At 36.2% G+C, this 21,421-nt stretch overlaps 1 protein-coding gene across 1 annotated transcript in view; it reads left to right on the top strand.

Moving 5' to 3' along the window:
• The window catches only part of LOC103137243 (cAMP-specific 3',5'-cyclic phosphodiesterase 4B-like), a 31,670-nt gene that overhangs the window by 5,694 nt on the left and 4,555 nt on the right, over window positions 1-21,421 (top strand). Inside the window, exons 2-3 of the mRNA XM_016670848.1 lie at window positions 6,403-6,498; window positions 18,862-19,100. Of these exons, the coding sequence (XP_016526334.1) occupies window positions 6,457-6,498; window positions 18,862-19,100 (281 nt within the window). The 5' untranslated portion in view covers window positions 6,403-6,456. The remainder of the gene's footprint in view (window positions 1-6,402; window positions 6,499-18,861; window positions 19,101-21,421) is intronic.

Below are 21,421 nucleotides of genomic sequence, written 5' to 3'. Positions count from 1 at the left end.
GGTCTGTTTTAAAATATTAGCGTTTATGGAGCCCCTGAAGCTCTTGGGGGCCTGATAGAGCTGCTGACTTAATTTGGATTAAACAGAAGTGCAAGTTTGTTGTTTTAATACTAGTTGTGGGCTTAAATAGCATTTCACTGGAGATCTTTTCCCGTAACATATAATTACACAGTAATACTTTTACATTTCCTGTCAACTTAATATGTTTTAATACAAAAACATGGTGGACCGCCAGTGGACCGCCTCAACGCCCCGACCACCGGGCTTAGCAAGTTTTCTGGGGGAAACCCTTTAAGTTATTTAATTCCGTGCCACACTTTGTTTCACACCAAATTGATTGAAACAAGCATTCTTTTAAAATTTGTTACTAGTTGATTGAATTATGAGCTGGAAGTGAGAATTGAACAGAAGTGGTGAGAATACAGCGCTCAGCCGTGCTTCTGTGCTGCATCTCAGAAACATTACTTTTTTTTTTTCTGCCGCTGTGGAGTTGATCTTTCAGGTATTAAGTTAGCCTGGTTGTTGTGGAGACATCCAGCTGTAATTTAGGAAGCTTCTCACGTAGAAGTGCTGGCTGAACGGCACTAAATTCATAAGAGAAATCAAAGAACGCAATCTTCACACAGCTGCCGGCTTTGTTCAGATCAGAACTCGCTCACTGAAGCAGGAAGATGATTGTGTCATATACCCCTAACTCAGGATGGTAAGCACGCTGAAGTGGGGCTTGAAGGGCCTCTGGAAATCCTGTTTTTTTTTTAATGTTGTTTGAAAGGTAGTGCAACTGGTTTGCTGTTAAAAGTTTGATAACCTGGAACAGTTAATCAAGAAGAGGTTGTATGAAATCCCAGAAAACTGTTTACTGCTGCATTCAGGACCCTGGGCAGATCATATCTGCAGCTTTGTTCAATATCTTGCTCTCCATGTTGTCTCTTCACCTCACTGACAGGCATGGTGAAGTGGGAGGCAGAGAGGCTGTCAGTTGGTCTTAAAATAAGGATCAACTTGGTCTGGTTGTGTTGAAGTCTTGGCAGGTGAGAGACTTGGAGCTGGACATTATAGTAAAAAAAAACAAAAGATAGTTCAGAATATTTTTTATTTTTTAGCTTGTGACCTTATTACCTTCACCGACCTTTATAGTGATCAACCCTTTGAGCTTTTATTAGTCAGTTCCTATATTCAGTTTTCCATATTTCTTGGTCATAAACTGTCTGTTTTGATGCATCCAGTGAAAAGCCCATTTAGTCTTGCATTATTTGAAAAATCATCTCTTCTTTTCCCTTACCTTTTTTGTTGACTGTAATTTTAATATTCTTGCTTGTAATTTACTGTGCAAACATGCAACATACTTGGATTCTCCTTCTCTTAGAGACTGAATACATTTCTCTGAGCTTGAGATGCAGCTGGCTGACTTAATAACATAAGTGAGATAACAGAATAATTAACATACCGATCAGCCTGCATGTGTGTCCCTGCTAAGCAGATAAGATTGGAGATAAGCTTTGGATTGGTCAAAATTAAGCAACTGCCTTCTAAGTCAAATATGAATTTCCATCACACTTTTTTAAAGAAATTAAAACGTGATTTTAATTTGTATTAATCAGAGACATGAAGATCACTTAGCTATAAAAATCTAAATTGGGGCTTCCTCCATATTTGTTAAATACAGAATAGTTAAAACTGAACTGAGGTTGTTTTTTTTTTAAAGTCATACAAAATACTATGATAGGAAGCTATAGATAAAATAGCTGTTCTACACCTAAAATATATGTGACTGTGGAAGTTTGTTTTCCATTTTATTAAAATTTATTTGTACTTTGTAATTGTTTCCACTCTAAAAATGACTTTTGTATTAAAGAGCTACAGCAATGAAAAGTAATGCGGTGTGGTTGTGTTTAAGAATTAACAACACAAGCTGCTGTTCAGTGCGACATGTTTGTGTGTTTCAGTCCTGCTTCCACTCTTTGCCAACTTGTCGAATGCCAACTTTCTAATGCATGTTTGCTTCATGTCAAAACTAGACATTACTCATTTTAGGCATCGGCACAGACCGATCAGCAATCTGACTTTTCACACACATGCACACTTTTCACTAATCCGATCAAGACTTGACCATTGTCAAATTCTGATCAGGCCCTTGAAAGGGAATTATAATATTCTGCTTCTCTGAAACTTTGTAACCCTTTAAGATTTTGTTGAACTAATTCATAATTACCTTACAATTGGGGAATGCATAGTTTGAATACTTGTCTTTCTATTCCTAAGAAGTTGAAAACCTTCAGCATTGTCATGATCTGTGTTTCTGTGTATTTATTTTTAGGGTTTTCTGTGTTCAGTTTCCTTCCTGTGAGTCTCTGTCTCTGCGTCTTCCCCGTTGATTGCTTCCCAGGTGTGTCTCATTTCTTGATTACCCTCCCTGTGTATTTAAGTCCACCTGTTGGCTTTGTCTCTTGTTGGCTCGTCATTGTGTGTTCCTCGTGTTGCTGCCTGTTGTTCTGTTTGGTTGGACCGTCATTAAATTCATCATTATTGTCTTCATCTGGGTCCCTGCGTTCTACTTCACCACCACCAACCACATCGCATGACAAGCATGAAGTTCCTTTTACCTTGAGATATTTTTATTCAATCAGACATTTTTGAACATTTTTAGTAAAATTTGATGTTGAGTGCATTTTTGTTTCAATAATCTTTGGCTTCCCCATGCTCCTGTGTATTGTTTTGAAAGAGGAATGGTATGAACTTTGCTTAAAGGTCTTTGTTGACTTTCCCTCTTCTTAAATGCAGCAGGGACACACATGCAGGCTAGGTGTTGTGTGCTGCCTCATTAAAAGAAGCCAAATGAAAGCTGATCAAAAACCGCTGTTGTAAATGATTGTGTTTTGTGTGAACTTTGGCATGTCATAGATATATTTTAGATAAAGCAAAAAATTATAATGTGCAGCTGGAAAGATTATTAAAAGTGCATATGCTGCAGATGCAACAGGCAGGTGATGGATCTTAAATCTGATGGAATACCTCGGTAGAAACCACACAAGAGAGATGGGAGGGAATTGTCAAATGGTGAGCAACCATTTTGGCTGCAGATGAAAACCCCCTTCAGGACTGTGGGTGTCCTTTTATCCACCCACTTGGCACCAATGTGTGAAATGATTTTTTTTTTTTTTTCTATTCCAAGAGATGAGCATGTTTCTGGAGGAAATTGAATGTCATTATAAATGCAGTGGTGTAGGATGTAAAGAGTGTTTGGAATGATGTAACATACCCTGAGCTCATCTTGGATGACAGGCAGTGAGAAACGGTGACACATGCAGAAATATTGGGAAAAGTACATTCCAAAAGCAGTTGCTGTGGGAAGATGGAGTGGATTTTAGAGGATATGTGTAATATGAATCATACAATTATTTGGCAAACCACCTGGTTTTGTCAGTGAAGAGCACATCCTTCTCATGTCTAGTTGGGTAAGAAATATCAGCAATGTATGAAAGCTGCAGCAACCCATGCAGTCTCACTCTCTCTTCTTTCACTATGAATGTCAGTATTAGAAAAATGTTGCAAAATGAATTGCATGAGTGTTTATTCGGGAAAAAGTTAATATTGAATGATAAATGACCTGTACTGCACAGTTCCTGGCAACAGATACTATTTTAAAGGCACACAGTATGTTGTTGTGGTAATTAGAAATGACCCCCAAATAGACTGAGATGTAGATTCTGTTCTCTGGCTGTTTTTGAGACTCCCTGTGATCGGCGGTCTATAAGACAAACATGCTGAGGGTTTTCCTTGTTATCTTTGCTCCATTAGGCATGATGCACAGCTTGCTTTCCCCTCAGTCACAGTGGTGTACTCCTGCCAGAGCGTAAAAGGATCCAAATCAGATGTGACAGAATGCCCTGTCACATTTTGCCATGAAAGCTAACTTTGTTTCTCTTGGAGACAAATGAAAATAAATACATGAACCATAGGCAGTAGGTTCAGTTTTTTATGTTCTTCTATATGAATCAGTTATTCATGTTCAAGAGTTTATTTGACCTCTGATTAACTGTGACATTGCAAACAATAATAAAAAAGTTATAAAATAAATTTCTAGTGAACCCAGTACATAACCCTTTGTAAATATTCATCTCCACAAAAATGTAATATTTGATGTTGTTGATGTTGTGTTTCTGACAAGCTGCATGTATCCAAAAGCTGACTATTTTGAAGGTTTAAGGTGTTTTTTAAGCTGTTCTTCTCTTTACACCTGTCTTCCCTAATGTCGCTAATTAGGCTGAAGGAAAACTAATTAATGGCCCAAGAAACACACTCAAACATCCTCCTAGTTGTTATCAGGTTTCATCCTCTGATGCTAAATCTGTGTTCATAAACATGCCAAACATAATATTCAGATCTGCTCATGAACACTCATTTCTTGTTTCTGTTACTTTGTCTATTACTCTGATTTGTGCTACTTAGGACTTGGTTCTCATTTCCATAAAGAAGCCTCGGAAAACTGACGATTCCCTCATTAAACACATTTTGAAATATTGTCATATAAATTCCTTAATGGCTCTTTTCACCCACATGACTGTATGAGATTTGCTGTTGACAATATAATGCTGAGAAGATTTTCCTCGTAAAATTTCTGTGGAGTCAATTGAGAAAACACAAAACAGAATTTATTACTATGATAAAGTTAGGAGCCAAAAACTGTTGCAAGCAGTAAAATTATCCATCTTTAAAAAAGGGGGAGAATTGAGTTTAAATGCTTATTAGCATGTTGGCAGGAATTGGAAAACTTGATCTGAAAATATGGAAGCTGGGTGTTTCACCCTAAAGCTCAACTAGAAGGAACGTTTGACCAAAGATTTTTGGAGTTGTACGTTGCATGGTGTTCGTCATTACTTGCGTCTTAAGATACAGTACATTATTTATTTATTTTTAATAAGCATACCATAATTCTTCTTCTCTCCTGTGTATCAGTCAGTGTCTTTTGTCACTCTAGGGCCCTTTTGAGAAACAAACCTTTTGTTCCTCAAAAGGTTTGTGACAAACTTGGAAGTATGTCTTTGGTCACTACCTTGTTGCTGGACAGTGGGGGCCTGCCGGGAGACAGCAGATTTCTTTAAATAGTTTTTTTTTTTAATTGCTTAAAGTCTCACCAGACCAAAGGACAGACATTCAGAACACATCAATATGTTTCAAATGCTCATGGGCAAACTTTAATTGGATTTTTATGTTTTTATTTCTTGGTCGAAGAAAAGAAAAACACATCTGTCTTGACACATCCAGTCCAGAAGAGGCCAGCTGAGCAACAATCTTATTTAGAGACACTATAAGCACTTCCAGGTTGCACCAACAACTCCTTTCTTTTGTGCTTAAGTCTCTGAGACACTTCCTGAGAAACACTCAGACTCACAGATACACTGCTCAGTATTAAATCTAAGGAAGAAACTTCTATAGAAAGAGCATAAGGTTTGTTGAAAGTGCTAATTTTTAATCCAACAGAAAATGAAGAGACTACAAAGTTTAAAACTATTTTGACCTGTTTAACTGGTCCAAGCTGATCAAGAAAAACATGTTGAATAATTTAATGCTGACTTCTATCATAACTTTACCAGACAGCATTTTTACTAGTTGTAGTAGCAAACTCTTCTTATCCTAGTTTCTTCTAGCACTCACCAGTTTAAAACCACACTCTTAAATCTTTCCATTTAGCCCCCAACTTCATCTGTGTTTCATTTAATCCTCTTTTGTACTCATTATAACACTCTTTGCCTCTTCTCTTCCAAACCCCTCCTCCTCCAATTATCCATGTGCTTACAAAATCACCCTTGTCATAATTTCCATTTATCTGTCCCGTTCTACGTGTTTCGAGCACTGCTGGGCTGTAACCCGCTTCTCTTCATATACTGGAAACAAAAGACAAAAATAGACCTTCCTGGATCACATGAGGAAGCATCTAGCATCTTTTTAATCACTTTCTGAATTATCTTAACTGAGAGACTCGGCTACAAAGGAGTCAATCTTTATCTGCTGCTTTGAATTATTAACCTGCTCTATCTTAAACTGTGCTGAACACTTAGGGAGACTCAGGATTGCCAATTTTTATATTGGCTGTAAAGAAGATGAAAAAATGTGCTGTCATTTCTTTTAATTTGAGAAAAGCCTTATACTAGAATTATATTTGAAAGGCTGTAAAATGTTACTGTCATCTATTAGAAATGCTATTTTTTTGGATGAACTTTTATAATTATCAAAACAGAAATTATCCTGTATTTATCTGAATAACATTATTAAATAAGTTGTAAGAATAAGACAACATAAAAGACTATCAATTTACACATCAAACTTTCTTTTGCATACATACTTTTCTATTACAGAATCTGCTGTAGTCTGTATTTGTAATACAGCTTTTTTATTTTCTAGGTTTTCATGTGAAGCTTCTGCGGTTGGACTGCAGGGGGAGTTACTCGAGGAAAGATGAGGAAAAGCAGGAGTGTTCTTACAGTGTCTCCCAACAATGTAAGTCATCATGCTCCCAAAATATCCCCATTACATAACCAAATGTTTGGAAGATTTACTACTGGCAGAGATGTCATTACAGTGTCACTAAGAATGGCAGGATACAGACTCGGGCTCATGAATGCTTTTGATCTTGCTGTTTTCTGTGTTTCTGCTGTTTGTCAGTCAAAATATGTTTGGACAGTTCCTTTTTTTTGAATCTATTTTTTTCTCTGTAGATCAGAAATCTCATCTAGAAAGATAGCATTACACTTCCTTCCTGCCTTTAAACCGTGATGGACAGGCGTCAGACAAGATCTGGATTAGGTTTATATCTTATGTCTGATTTTTGTTAAAGTGAAGACTTCTGCACACATGCACCCATAAATTCACATAAGAAAATAGAAATGTGTAAACTGGGTCATTGTGCATTAGTAAGAATTTAAATTGAAAAGAGTTGGATAAAAAAAGACAGGTTTATTATTGCAGCCAGTAAAAACCCAAAATTCTTTTGGAATTAAATTGACATGGCACAAAGAAATAAATACAAGTATGCCACTTTGAATTTAATGACAAAAATAAATTAACTTCACAATGATAATATTGTAATTTGAGATGCACTGGCATCTGCAGCTAAATCTGTTTTTTTCTTGTAACCCAGGGGTCTGTAAACTGAAGCTCCATACAAATATCTCTTTCACACTGGTTCTTAATAACTAACTAAAAATATTTTTTAAAAGACCTAACTAATGACTTTAAATATAGATTTAATAACAAAGGATGTTTTTTATGGAATATTTGAATGGAATTTACACAACAGAATGATACTGAAAGTACCAATAATTTATCTTGCCACTATTTTTTTTTACCTTATCTTCCACAAATATCATCATCCTACAGAATAAAATGAAGAAGTTTGTGATTTTTTTCTTTTAAACCTAAAGTTTCAGATAAATTGGTCATTCTAATAAAATGACAAGAAGTTCCATTTTGTCTAAATGAATATATTAAAAGTTGTTTTTTTTTATTAGGACATCAAAGGTATTGACTCTAAACCAATTTTGTTAAGCTGGGCAAAGGGCAAAAAAAAGTTTTTATTATTTATTTATTTAATTAGGGTTACAGACCCCTAACCAATGTCTTGGTTATGCTCTCATTTACTAATCTATGCAGAGCTCAATAGAAGCAATAAGTTGTGCATTATTGCCTTTAGCCAAATGGCTTTTCTTGACTTTGTTTATTTCTGTTTAAGCAAACAAGCATGGTGTGCTAAGTGATGCTCAAGTGAAACTACAGGCAGTGTTTTGAAATCAAAACTTTTTAAGATTTTAGAATACACAGTCGTTGTTCTAAAATGTTGAAATGATTGAAAGTGATATGCTTTTGCAACATAAAGAAAAACAATAGTTTTTTTTCTGCAACACTTATTCTGTGCTTCTGTCTTGTTTATGTCAATCATCTTTTGCTCTGATTGTCTTTAAAGACACTATGTGGACTACTTCATTTTTGCAGTTTGGAATGACTCATCTTGTACCAAAACAAAAATATCATAAAGTTTCAGAAACTAAGTATTCAGGTTACTGCAAGTTATTGTTATGTGACATTTATCACACAAAAATTTGAACTCATTATAAAAATGGATAGGGCAGACTGCAACTAATCTATAACCAGTTTATTTCCATCCACTCTGCCATGTGTGGGAGTTGTTTTTTTGGCTTTAGACATGTCTAAAGGTGTGGGAGAGTGTTACTCATCCTCTCTCTTTTCCCAAACTTCCTGTGTGTCTTGGTCAGCTGCCTTAGCCCTGTTGCCTCTCGGTGTCATCATGCCCACCAATCCCATTTTTCATCTTTATGTTCTGTTGTTGAGGGTGTGTATTGATTTGACATTGACTAAAAATACATTCGAGGCTATGACTTAATTAAAGGTTTGAACCACTTGGCAAAAAGTAAAGGTATAAAATTAGGTGCAACTCTTTTTTTAGTCTTAGATCCATGCAATCATTACCATAGCCCTTAGTCTAAATATGTAGATTTTTATAATTTTCTATTCATCTATTTTAAAAGTAAATCCAGGTTTATTTTGGGAAGAATGGATTATAGTTTCCCCATTTGCTTAGCAATTTACTGACCTTAATAGGAGATTTATTCAGTGATGGACTGTAGTGACCTTGTTGTAGAAACCCCTGGAAGAAGTCTGTTTAAAAAGAACAAACAAAAACGTGTCACTGTATTTAGATTTAGCTATATTCAATCAAGTCTCCATGTCTAAAGTGTGCTTTTTCACTTTGATAAATACAGTTAGCTGTTTCCTGAGTCATTAAAGTTAAGTATGTTGTAGTAGGAGATCCTTAATGGATAGAAGATGCATTGTCAGGGATTTATTTTAGCTTGTGGTGCTAAATGAGGATTAGCTGTAAATGGCGTAACTATGAGCTAAGAAGCCAGGGAGGGTTTGTTTTAATGATTTGTCCCATCATGAAGCTGGTCTGGCTGAGCCGGATTGGTTCGATGGGTTACATTGGCATTCAGGAAGTGTGTATATGATTATAAGGGGTAATAAGGATTTGGCATGCAGAGTGAAAAAGTTAGAGTTGTAATATGTCTGTGTTATTGAAGTGTGTTATGCTGAGGAATGGATGTATTATATCAGAGCTAATGGCCTTTTCCCCATGCAAGGCACAGCTGAGCACCTCTGATCCAATAGCTCTGGCTGTGTATGTGTGCATGGATGTGCTCCAGGGTTTCCTGAGTGAAAACACTTCAGCTCTGACCAACATTTGTGACTTTGCATATTTATCTTGTAGTGTTTCCAACAAAGTTCAATAGCACACACCTCCAAGTCCTCTAATCTTTATATCAAGCATTGGCTTCTTAAAATATGTTCCTTGTTGCTTTATAAGTTCTGAACATATGCATTTGCCGTGTTCCTTCAAAAACTATTCATATCTTCTGTCAGAGGAGTGGTGTTATTTAGTTACAGTGTATTGTTCTGTTCAGTGAAGCACCCTTCAGATTGTATGGGAGATCTGGGAAAAGCATTGTGTGGAGAAGAAAAGGTCAGCAGCACGAGTCCTGAGTCACACTGAGACTCAGGACCATTCATTTGAAACCATTCATGCCTCTGGCCCAAAAAGAGTGGGGTTGTTCACAGTTGTCCCTAAAAACACACACAACCATGTGACAAGGTTGAAGTGATAAAGTGGCTTATGGATTTAAACACTCAAACTTTTGGTCCAGAAAAAGCTATAGGTCATGCTCCCTTTGAGAGCCCACAGAGGCTTTGCACCAATATTTCACAATAAAAGCCTTTAAATTTGATAAAATGTTTATTTACAAACTTCTGTATGCCATAAAAAATGCATAGAAGCAATAGCATCTTTAACAAATAACACTTTTTGTCTGTCTTAACATTTTTTTGTTCAGAACTGTATTTCGTATTTAAATGACTGTCACAGAATTCGTCGAAATTACAAAGACTATTATTTCATGTGAATCCCTGCACAATCCAAGACTTGGATTAGCTTTATTGAGCATCAGTCAGAACTGGCTTTAAACGGCTTACATCTCAAGTCATGCATCTATTCATTACTGTTTTTACTCGCTCTAACATAATGGAACATTTCCATCAGTTTCTAAAGATTCTTTGGAAAGTAGGACTGGTGCATAAATCCAACCACCGTTTTACTGCGTTTTAAGAAGTGTATGCTTAAAACACTTATTAAAACACAATGTCTCTGAAATACATGTTATGTAACAGTAATATAAAAATGATACATTTCATAATGTACAGGACTTAAAAATATTACAACAGGCAAAATGATCGTTGTATTAAAACAAGGGAGAACTGACTGATTCTGATTGATTAGTACATCCCCTCCTTTTTTATAATAATTCTTTCATTTAAAAAAAGAACTTAAACCTCTTTTAAAAGTTAATTTTAAATTAACCATCAACCAAAAAAAAAAAAAGAAAAGAAAATTCTGTATGATATGAACTTATGTACAACATTTTATTTGTATGCCATGTCCCAAATATTTCTATCTGGTTTCCTGGAAATCTTGATGCGAGTCTCTGGGAAACTAACAATTTTTTCTATGTAAATTTATGCATAATCCCTTTGTAAAACGTTTTTTCATAAATATGGGACTGCTTTCAAACTAACATCTCGTAACTCCCCCCTCAATACACAGTTTGTTCTAGCTTCTATATTTTTCTTCATTCCATAGCTTTCTTTCTCTCTTTTGGTCTTGCTGTTGAGCTTGTATGCAGAGATAACGTGGGTCAAACTGAACAGCTGTTCATTCTCCAATTAAAGCTCTCAAAAACTTATATTTTGTCTGCAGCAGTATCAGCCGTTCACCTCTTTCTCTGTTTGTTCTCGCTGCCTTCGCTGCTGTGACCCGTTCTCGCACCACTCAGTCTTTATAATTGCTTCCATCTCCACTGTTTCAATGGTGCCCTGATTATACACATATATTCATTCTCCTTTTCTCTTTTTTTCTGGTGAGGAGGAAGGATGCTTGTTACTACAGCAACAGTAACTCCTGGGATTACACAAACCGTGACCACTTGCACTTTGTCTGTCTGTCTGTCTATCGCCTGGCATTAGGAACTCACACCTTGTCACTTCTAATGTCCTCCTGTGGTATAGATTGTTGAAAGTGTGCATACCATACTTTAGCTCTAAAGTTTCAGTCATCAGGGAAAAACAGACCTTATATAAGAGACAAATGCAGAGTGAAATAAGGAACACCTGATGAATCACAGATTCAGAGCTCGGGTCAACAGGTGAACTGTTAGTCATGGACTCAGCTCTCAGGCCACAGTGGCATGAAGAAAACCGCTGAAAACAAACCTGTGTGTGTGTGAGAGAGAATCAACCTTGAACACATCATCTGCCCTCGGAAACATGGCAGAAGCATTATCATGTTGAGGGAATGCCCTTTCTTTTCTTTCATAAGTAAGCTAATCTATGGAAGAGGATTAGAGCTGCTGGGGAAAAAAAAAAATCTGTCTATAGACCCAGAATTTATACTTTTGATCTCAGTTGATTATCTGACTTTAATCAATGGCCCTAATTATCTTCCGTTCTATTCAGAGAGGGTGCAAGATGGATGGAGCTAAAAGCAATAGTGGAAAATACCTGAGACTGAGGTGGAGACTGATGATATGAAAATATTTGAAAGAGTTCAGTGGGTTGTTGGGTGTTAAGACGGCATCTTTGGTAATTCTTAACTAGATCTCGATGCGGCTCCCTACATGTTCCTTCTTATCTCTCCAGTGAGCTGCAGCTTATTTAATATGCATACAATCAGTTTAAATTTGCCTTCAGCAAATTCTAACCCAATATGCTTTTGTCTTCACTCCTGCCACAATAAGAATTTATCTCACATCGTGCATTTTGCTGTTCAGAGCGAGGATTTGAAATGTATTCTGTCTGCTGCTAAAGTCTGGGATCAGTCTATTTCACAGCAATAAAGAAAAGATGACGATGAAAGAAAGAAAAGAGGGCGTCATAATTCACCAAAGAGCTTTCTTAATATCCTGCTCCTCTGTCAGGGAAATTTTCATCACTATGAGCAGCTTATAAATTTAGGCAAATAGAGTTAATACTCCTGAAATGATGTTTAATTCAAAGATAGCAACACTGTGGCTGTGCAAAAACACGGAAAGCATTTATTAAACATATAGTGATTTCAAATATAAATGGCTCATTTTACTCTTTGACAAATTAAACCACAAGTCATGACAAAAAGGGCAATGCTGCAAACTGCAGGGCATCAAGCAGAATATATTCAAGCTACTGAAAACCCTGAAATCAAATATAAACCACGTGTTCATGTTTGTGTTTTCTGCACAGGTGGGCGTTTGTTCTTACATAGGCAGGAAATGCACAGAAGTGTGTACATATTGCTGGAAAATATTCTTTAAATTAATTCTGTTTCATCCACTCTGTTTCACCTGGTCTCCATCTTCACACACTCTCTCCTTTATTCAACCTTTCTCCATAATCTTTCCTCTCATGCCCTCTTCCCTGCTGTTGCCTCCCTTCTGTCTTTCACTCTGCTCAGTTTTACCTTTTCACTTTTAATCAGTTATCACCTGTCTTCTGTTTCTGCTTTCATCCTTACACTTCCTCCCCTGTAAATAAAGGGAAAAGATTGTTTTTGCAGATCATATCCCTATGGTAATCTATCCTTTGCTGCTTTATTTCCTGAGTCAAAATGGCAGCAGTGCAAAGTGTTTGAGTTGGGTGACAAATTGGAAGAAAGTGAGATTTTCTTTGTGATGCACTCTTGAGCTTGAGATAAAGTAATTAGCATTTCATAAGTGTTTTATGTAAAAGTAATCATTTTTGTAGCATAAAACGTAGATTTTACAGCTCAGAGGAATAAGACAAGAATTTAAATTTTGCTTTGGAATAAAAAGTGGTGCCCTCAGAAATTATAGGGGTGGCCAGAACAGGCTAGTAAAAATATATTTTTTTCTTTTTACATTTTTGACTAGAATGTTACTTGTGGGGCAAATAGGACTTATAGGACTTTGATGGCTTTTTTTTTTTAACAATTGCTTTCCTCTTGATTATTTTACAATTAAGGCCATATTAGAGTGCTGAAAAAATGATTCTATCAAGTGATTTTCTTACCTGAGCTGAAGCTCTGCAGCCCTTCTTGCAGTGCCATGGGTGAAGAGTTGTAATTTCTATTTCAATAATCACTGAAGGATGCAGTGGATGATCTTACCATGGAGTACTAGTTTACTCTTTTGTTAAAGTGCATTTTTGGATAAAAAAAACAAAAAAAAAAACAACACAACTCCCACAACAAGCCGACAGCCTGGTAAACCACAACCCTCTGAAAAGCCTGTAGACTTGCTTGCAGGTTTATGCTAAGCAGCTGCATTACTATAATTTTCATTCATATAAAGTACAATATGGACTTGTAAGATAAGTCCATATTATCTTACATATGGACTTATGTGTCCATCAGCTTCCTGAATGCAACATAGGTGATTTTCACCCGTGCTTTCTGTTTGTTTTTCTTCTGTAGCATATAGTCATAAATCAAATGACAGTGAAAATGTCATGAAAGGTTAGTGAACAAACGACTGGCTCTTCTGTTTTTGACATTTGCAAACAAATGTGAGAAATATGTTTTCTAGAATTTTACAAATGTCTCGTGTTGGCAGTGCTGTGAAGTTTTATCTTTGTCTCCAGCTTAAAGGCGTAAAGCATCAAATGGTGTGAGTTGCAGAAACAGGAAAATGTTTACATGTTCATATAGTAGAGAGTGGACATTGATTTTGCCTCTCTACAAATGAGACTGAGCAGGTCCATGTCTGCTAATGTTTTTGAATTGCTGCCAATGGAGATTTTTTTTTTCTGCTATTCTGAATCTGCTTAAATATTAACATGGAACTTCCCAAATTTGGGGTCAAGAGTCTCGTGTGTGCTTGACCCAATTCCCTGAACTGTAAAAGAAAAAACAAAATTACTAATGTTATTCACATTGTTATTAACTGTTAACTATTTTTCAAAAGCTTCTTAAAAAAGTAAATGATTATAATACTTAATTGTCTCATGCTGTGAAGATTACATTGAGAACCTTACATCATTAAAAAGCTGGTCATACCTTTTAATTCTGACTCATCAGACCACTTGAATTGCTTCACACTCATTTCACACATCCGTCTGTCTTGTGCGTCATTCACTCAATCAAATCACCTGCTTCCTCAGTTTGTGAAGGATGGAAAAATAAAATACAAATTCTGCACTTCTTACAAAGAGAAAAGGATGTGAGTCATTCATTTATTCAACTTTGTCTGCAGCCAGTGTTATTAAACATTTCTGTTTCCTTTGGGAGATTATGATTCAGGTTTAAAGAAAATATGAGATTCAATGTGACTTTTAAAATAAAGCCAGTCAAGTATTGACATGGAGCCAGCAGGTCTATTCAGCATCACTGTTTGAGGCCAGTAGCAGGGCTGTGATCTGGTTACGTACTGTGCTCAGAGTGTTTTATATGAATTTGTCCTTCACTTTGCTCGTTGTAGCTTCCAGCCTACACATCTCTCTCCTTTCTGCCCTACAGTACTATTCTCATGTTCTCCATCTTATTCCAACTGTTTTATAAAGGTATTGATCGTCATATTCTCGTCTTTAGTAATAACTTATGAGCTCTATAGGCTAATATTTTTCTTTAGCACCCAAAGGCACCTACTTTGTTCTGTTTCCTCTAAATCTTGGCTTTGTTTCCAGTATTAAAGATGGCACCGCAGAGTAGCCTGTCTGAGGGTTATAAATCAGTTTTACTGCTTTGAATTTCATTACATAATGCTGCTGCCTTTTGATGGCTGCCATTTACGGTTTGCCATGCTGATTTGTTTTCCTGCCATATGTGCTTTCTAGGAACAAAGTCAGAATGATTTTTTTGTTTTTAATTATTACATTACTTGGCTGAAAATCAAATGTACACATTTTTTGGAAATCTATTTTTGAGGAAACATACATAAAAAAGGTAATCTAGCTTATGTGTTAGCAGAAGTGTTGTTCCTAAATAGAACACTTAGTGCACATATAAAAGTGGATAAAAACTGAAGGGATCAGTAATCAAATTAATTTATCAGTAATGCGTAGGGTCAGCAGACAGTCAGTGACACCAAATGTTTCTGTATAAAACATTTGGTGTCCAAAGTGCTGTTTTTAAGTGTAATGATGGAAAGTTGAGTGGAAGGAAAAAAGTGCAATTTAAAAAGTGTAGGTTAAACTTAAAAGGATTATGTAGATTACGTAGTGAGTTATAACACAGAGACATATCCAGGATATTTTGCTCTCAGCCACTCCTGAACTAGAGAACTGTCTCTCTTAGGCTAAAGAAAAAATGGACTAGACTGCTGCTTAGTGTTCCAAAGCCCTATTTTAAATAAAGAGTAAATGTTGCATCTAATTAGGAAATTCAGGTACAGGAACAAGAGTGGACAGACGCAAAACCCAAGCTGGTCCAAGGTGAAGTTTCCACAGTTGGTGATGGTTTAAAAACATCGCCAGTGCTGTTGTTGGTCCACTGTAGGTTATATAATTCAGTCAGAAGAGCCTTCTACCAGGATATTTTATAACACATTCCTATGCTGATTTAATTTTTCAGCAGAAAATGTTATGTTATATTATGTTATATATTATGTTATATATTATGTTAGTCAATAACATAATATGTTATGTTATTGACTACAGAAACAGCGTGTTTAAAGACCTGACATGGTGTGTTGCTAGGAGGAATTTGAGACACCAGATCCAACAATGCAGGTGAGCAGAAAGTTCCTTTGAAACCAACTTGGGCTTTCTCAATATATCAACAGAGAATCCATGCCATACTGCACTGATGCAGTAATTCTTTCTCAAGGAGTCCCAATCCAGCAGTGTGTGCATATACAATACAACACATGGAAATACCATTTGGAAGGCCCACATTTATGTATATTATTATTTATTAAAATTGACCCTATGTAAAAATCTATTGTTTGAGAAACTAAACTTTTCATTCTCTCTACACCACAATGGTGAGTGTTTATAGAAATAAATGCTTGTCTTTAGCAAATATGAGTAAGTTTTTAAATATTTAATTGCTCTCTTCTTTTAGTTTTACTACTGCAGACAAGGCTTAATGCTTAAATTTGTTCTCTTAGCTTACTTGTATCATATGATAACCCACAAGATGAATAGTTTTTAGTGAAAATGTCAGCTTCAAAGAAGCCCTACAGGGAAAAAAATAGCCAACACCCACATACCTAAATGTAGTCTCTATGACAGCAGGCAGTGTGTTGTTGCTTAGCTTTAAAATGGAAACAAGCCACAAGTAGTAAGAAGGCAGTCCTCCAAGCAGATCAGCCGTAGGTGTATTTACTAGAAAGGATACTTACTATTTTCAACCCAGTAAATCTTATGCAAAATTAAGGCACAGTGTTAATAGTTAATGTTTTCCTGGCACCACCAGGACAGGCCAGAGTGAGTCTGGCAGAGGACTGCAAGCAGATAAATATGAATGTTATTTCTGTATTTACTGTTTGACAGACAAGCGTTGCTAATAAGTGATGGACTAAATGAAAATGGCAACAACAGATGTAGGTTTTCTCAGTCCTCTGAATGTTTCCTTGATTAGATATTTTAAATATACGAGGTTTTAAGATGAGAGGCAGGAGATGTTGGCTTTTATTTATTTTTTATAAGGAGATCAAAGGTTTTTTAAAAAGAAAGAAGTTCACAGCCTGTATTATTTTGAAACAATGAGATACTATCTTAGAATAATGAGATTATTTATTTATTTATTTATTTATTTATTTATTTTTAAATATGAGCTTCTATACAAACCAGACCTCTTGGACATTTTAAACATATTTTTAGGGCTTCTATTCATTTCCCTTTTGAGATTTAGTTGAATTGTTTTTCATCATGTGTCTTCTGACTTTGTTAATCAAAATTTTGGAGTCTCCCAGCCAGAGACAGGGATGTCATCCAATCACAAAGAACTCATCACGTATAATATGCCAAAAAAGCTTGTCAGCGACTATAAGCTGGACTCCTGTTCCCAATATTTTAGAAAACGTAAAATATGTATTCAAACTTCAGTTTAAAAAAGAAAACAGCATTTTTTTCTTCAATATATACTACATAAGTGTTATTTTCAACATATTGTTGATTTTTTTTTCCCTTTAAGGGCATCTTGATCTGCAGCTCAGTGAACAACGTGGTAGAAGATACCAATATCCTGGTCAATAAAGAGCATAAAAATACATGAGATGAATAAAAGGCCTCAAGTTATTAAATAAATATTAGAAAAAGATAAAACAATGGAAATATGTGTACCTTTAACATTTTCAGTGTAAATATCTGGCTGTAGGAATTAATATAAATTTGCCTTTTATGATGGTACTGGCATAAATCAGAAGCAATAGAAGAAAGTACTGCTGCCCTCCTCTCATTCCATATTTTTCAAAGAAAGAACACATAGTTACTTTCAGAGTTGTACTATCTGTACAACACAATGGTTGACTTGAAATAAGGGTGAGCACTGATGAAAGGTTGACTTGACCCAAAGTCAAGTACTATTGCATACTATACTCCCTTTTCTTAAACCCACTAAAAACAGTCTTTATACAAAGGAAAAAGGTGAAATATCAAAGAGTTAAAACAAGCACTATTAGATGAAAACCAACGTTTTTCTAGGCTTTCTAGTCAAACAGAAAAACACTGTTCTGGGGGTGGACGTTTACACTTTTTTGCTGGAGAATACAGAAAAAGAGAAGTTCTTGGAAATCAAGCTTTGGTGAGGTGAAAATGACAGGAGGGTGACAGGATTCTTGGAGGATATGGTTAAAAAAAAAAACACATCCTAAACTTAAAATGGTCCATTTTCCCAGGTAAATTTTGCTTTTCTGAACCTTTAATTGGTGATGATAATGTTCACACAGCACTCATTAATTTACCTTTGTGTCCAAACAGCCAGTACAATACATTATCACAGTTTAAAGTTTAATTAGCATTTTTTCCCCCAGAGCTGCTCTTTAAAGACACCTTTTGAACTGCAGCTCTACATTAAACCTGAGTAAATCTGTTCAGATGACATCATTTTCTCAGTCCAAATGAAACTCTCTATATACAGTGAGCATAACTTTTTATTTTAGGTCTGAAATGTGATGTTTGATACTAAATTTTGGAGAAACTTCCTAAAGGTTCTGATTTACATAATCATACACATTTATTTTTTAACTGGAACCTGTTCCTTATTTTTACTTTATAACATTTGTTGTGACCTTTCAAACTAAATATAAATCTGTGTGCACAGTTGAGTGAAAAAAATACGGTTATTTATAGTCTGCAATCAGTGTCCTACAGAGCACATATGCAAACAAAGTGAATTAAATTGTTGGAAAAAAGGAAAGAGTTGAAGCTTTATGTATTGCGTGATTCAGAAGTATATCCTTAAAAAATTTACCTAAATAGAGTAATGATTTCATTTAACTAATATAGTTTTTAAAAAACTTAAAACATGTAATTATTTTGTTATTTAAGTTTGTTCATTCTTTGAAACAGAGCAGTATGGATTGATTGCATTGTTATCTTTACACAAATTTGAAGTAATATGACAAACCGCTGTTCTGGCTTTTCTTTAATCTATGATTGCAAAGAGTAGGTGTTTTTATAGATGAAGCTTTAACTTGTGTTAGTCAGCAGCAAGCCTACATCGCCACCTAGTGGGTAAATGGGTAGCATTTAATTTCTTTTATACAGACTTTGAGAACACAAACATTTTGCCTTCATTACTGTGTTATAAGCCTCTTTCTCCATTCACTTCCTGTATTTTATTTCTGTTTTCCCTTTTCTTCACAGGACAGCAGAGAGCCTCGGGACTGCTGCCTCAGTGAGTCTTTCACTTCTCCCTCCTGTACGCTCGGCGTTGACCTGCGTCGGGGCCGACGTCGATTCTCTGGCAACCTGCAGCTGCCCCCCTTGTCCTGGCGTCAGGGGGAGAGATCGAGAACACCAGACGAAGAGATCATGACGAGGCCGACGTCTCTGCCGTTTGGGGTCCCTCCCAGAATAGATATCACACCTGTGGACCCAGAATGGTTGGTAAACTGATGTTGCACAGAAACAAGCCGTTCCTTGCTGTTTTCAAATTCACTTCTAACTGAATCTGCTGCTGCTTTTCTGTCAGAAATGCCAGCAAGCTTCTTGGTTGTTAAAATATTGGAGTTTCACAGTTATTACCAGCATCCAGGAAAATACAATATACTTTTTCAGTATAGAAGGGGGAAGAAATACTAAAACTCTTTATATATATTTACAGATATTGTCCAAATAAGTAGCAATGCATCCCACCATGAGGTTGCAGCTGAATATGTTAGTATTAATTATCACGATTAATTTGTCAGATACACCCTATTACAATTCAATAGACAACCCTCTGTAAGGTTTATATATACAAATGTGCAAGTCAAGTAAGTTTTATGTGTGCAGCACATTTCAGCAACGAAGCAGCTCAAAGTGCATTACATCATAAAAACATAAAAGTAACATAAAACTGCAGCTTTGCAGCTTCCTTGATGGCACACACCTTTTCATTATTTCATTTCATTTCGGGTGATGTCTTTGTTAGCTTATCTTAAGCCACTCTGTAGCTAATTTAGCAACAGTATTAGTATCAGTGTGGAAATTAAAATACACATTTTTGTCCAACTGTTAACTTCCTGGCTGATGTCTTAATATTTCTACATAATTATTTTGCAAATAGTGGAAAAAAGGTTTGTAGATCTTTTTATACAGTGTGTTCCAATATTTGATTTTCATCTGTATGTTTTGCACAGTGCAATATTTCTCGCAAAGCATTGTGTTATGCTAAAAACTAATTGTATAGGGACGTACTGAGTTTTGACAAATGATGAATCTCTTTATGTGAAGGTGCCTTTGGGTTGAGGAAATGATGTAGTACAGGGCTGTCAAATTTCACCAAGGGCCACTTCAGCATATTGGCCACCCTCAACGGGTCACATTGACGGTACAAATCAGGAGTGCATCCCTGCTAAAACACACCCCAGACAAAAGGTTGACTTCCCTCATTCAGTTCTGTAGAGGCTTATAATGAGTCAACGGTCCACCTTCTAAGGAAGGTGCATTCTTCCTTATAGAAGGAAGAATGCATCTTCCTTCTCTAAGGAAGGAAGATGCATTCCTTCCTTAGAGAAGGAATGCATCTAAAGCTGCAGATGGTAGTTCTGGAAAACTAGACTTGGGCACCCCTAGCATAAATGTATACAAATACAATGTTAAAAATAAATTAAACACCACCTCATATTGTTAAATAACTGATTTTATGTATTGACATTTTAAATATTACATTTGAGTTTCCATGGATGTAAAATTACTGCTCAGTTTAAAAATTACAATATTTAAATCAGTGTTTAAAGGTAAGCAAACAAATAATAAAAACAAGTCACATGGGCAGACATTATAGACTTTACGCAAAGATTTAGTCTCAGAGGCAACTGAAACCAATGAATTAAAAAAAATCCTTTCTGAATATCATCTCATGGTCTCTGAACTAAATGCGTCTTTCTGACCGGGAGCTGACAGCGTGTTGAAGAGTTATGGACCGGACGCTTTGGAGCGTCTGGTTAGGAAGCGCATTACAAACCTTTGGTTGAAATGGCGCGTTAAATTCAAGTCTCCATTACAGACCAGAGAAAACTAAAGAGAATGCAACGTTGTGTTAATCCATTTGAGGAGCTGCAGACGTAACATCTGTCCGTTTCGGAGAAGCGGAACCACGCAAAAAAAAAAAAATAAAATAAAATAAATCCTGGTGAAAGCGCACACCGGACCGCTCATGGTAAAACACTCACAGAGTTGAGTTGATCTGTTTGGATCAGACAGATCCAACTAACTGATGAATTAGCGCAGATTTGTCTGCAGATGGGGACCAGGAGGAAGTGCGTTCAGACCCCAGCAGGTGAAGTGATGCTAATTTAAGTGAAGTTGCTTAATCAAGATAACGCCTTGCGCGACCTGTGGGCCTTGAGTTTGACACGTGCATTATGCCATAGAACTGCCAATTGGCCTACATTGAAGTCGATTGGCAAATGAACCATCACAAAAGACGAAGGCTCTTATTGTCTCACTGCACCCCAAGAGATGCATAACCTACAAAAACTGTTTCTGTCTGGTTTCAAACCAGAGACCTTTTGCATGTAAAGCAAACGTGATAACCACTACACTACAGAAACTCAGGCCCTTTGCAGTGTACCTGGTAGATTATCCAAAATTTGTTAGAGACTAATGTCAATGGGCATGGAACAATGTCAATTACTTATACCACAGATCCTCTCAGAGAGCACAGTAACTTGGTGAACAAACTGTCAGACTTATACTTGTGCCTAATTTCACATTACAG

This window comes from Poecilia formosa, unplaced genomic scaffold, assembly GCF_000485575.1.
Source record: "Poecilia formosa unplaced genomic scaffold, Poecilia_formosa-5.1.2 Scaffold38, whole genome shotgun sequence".
Taxonomy (NCBI): domain Eukaryota; kingdom Metazoa; phylum Chordata; class Actinopteri; order Cyprinodontiformes; family Poeciliidae; genus Poecilia; species Poecilia formosa.
This window is presented reverse-complemented; position numbering and strand designations above follow the sequence as displayed.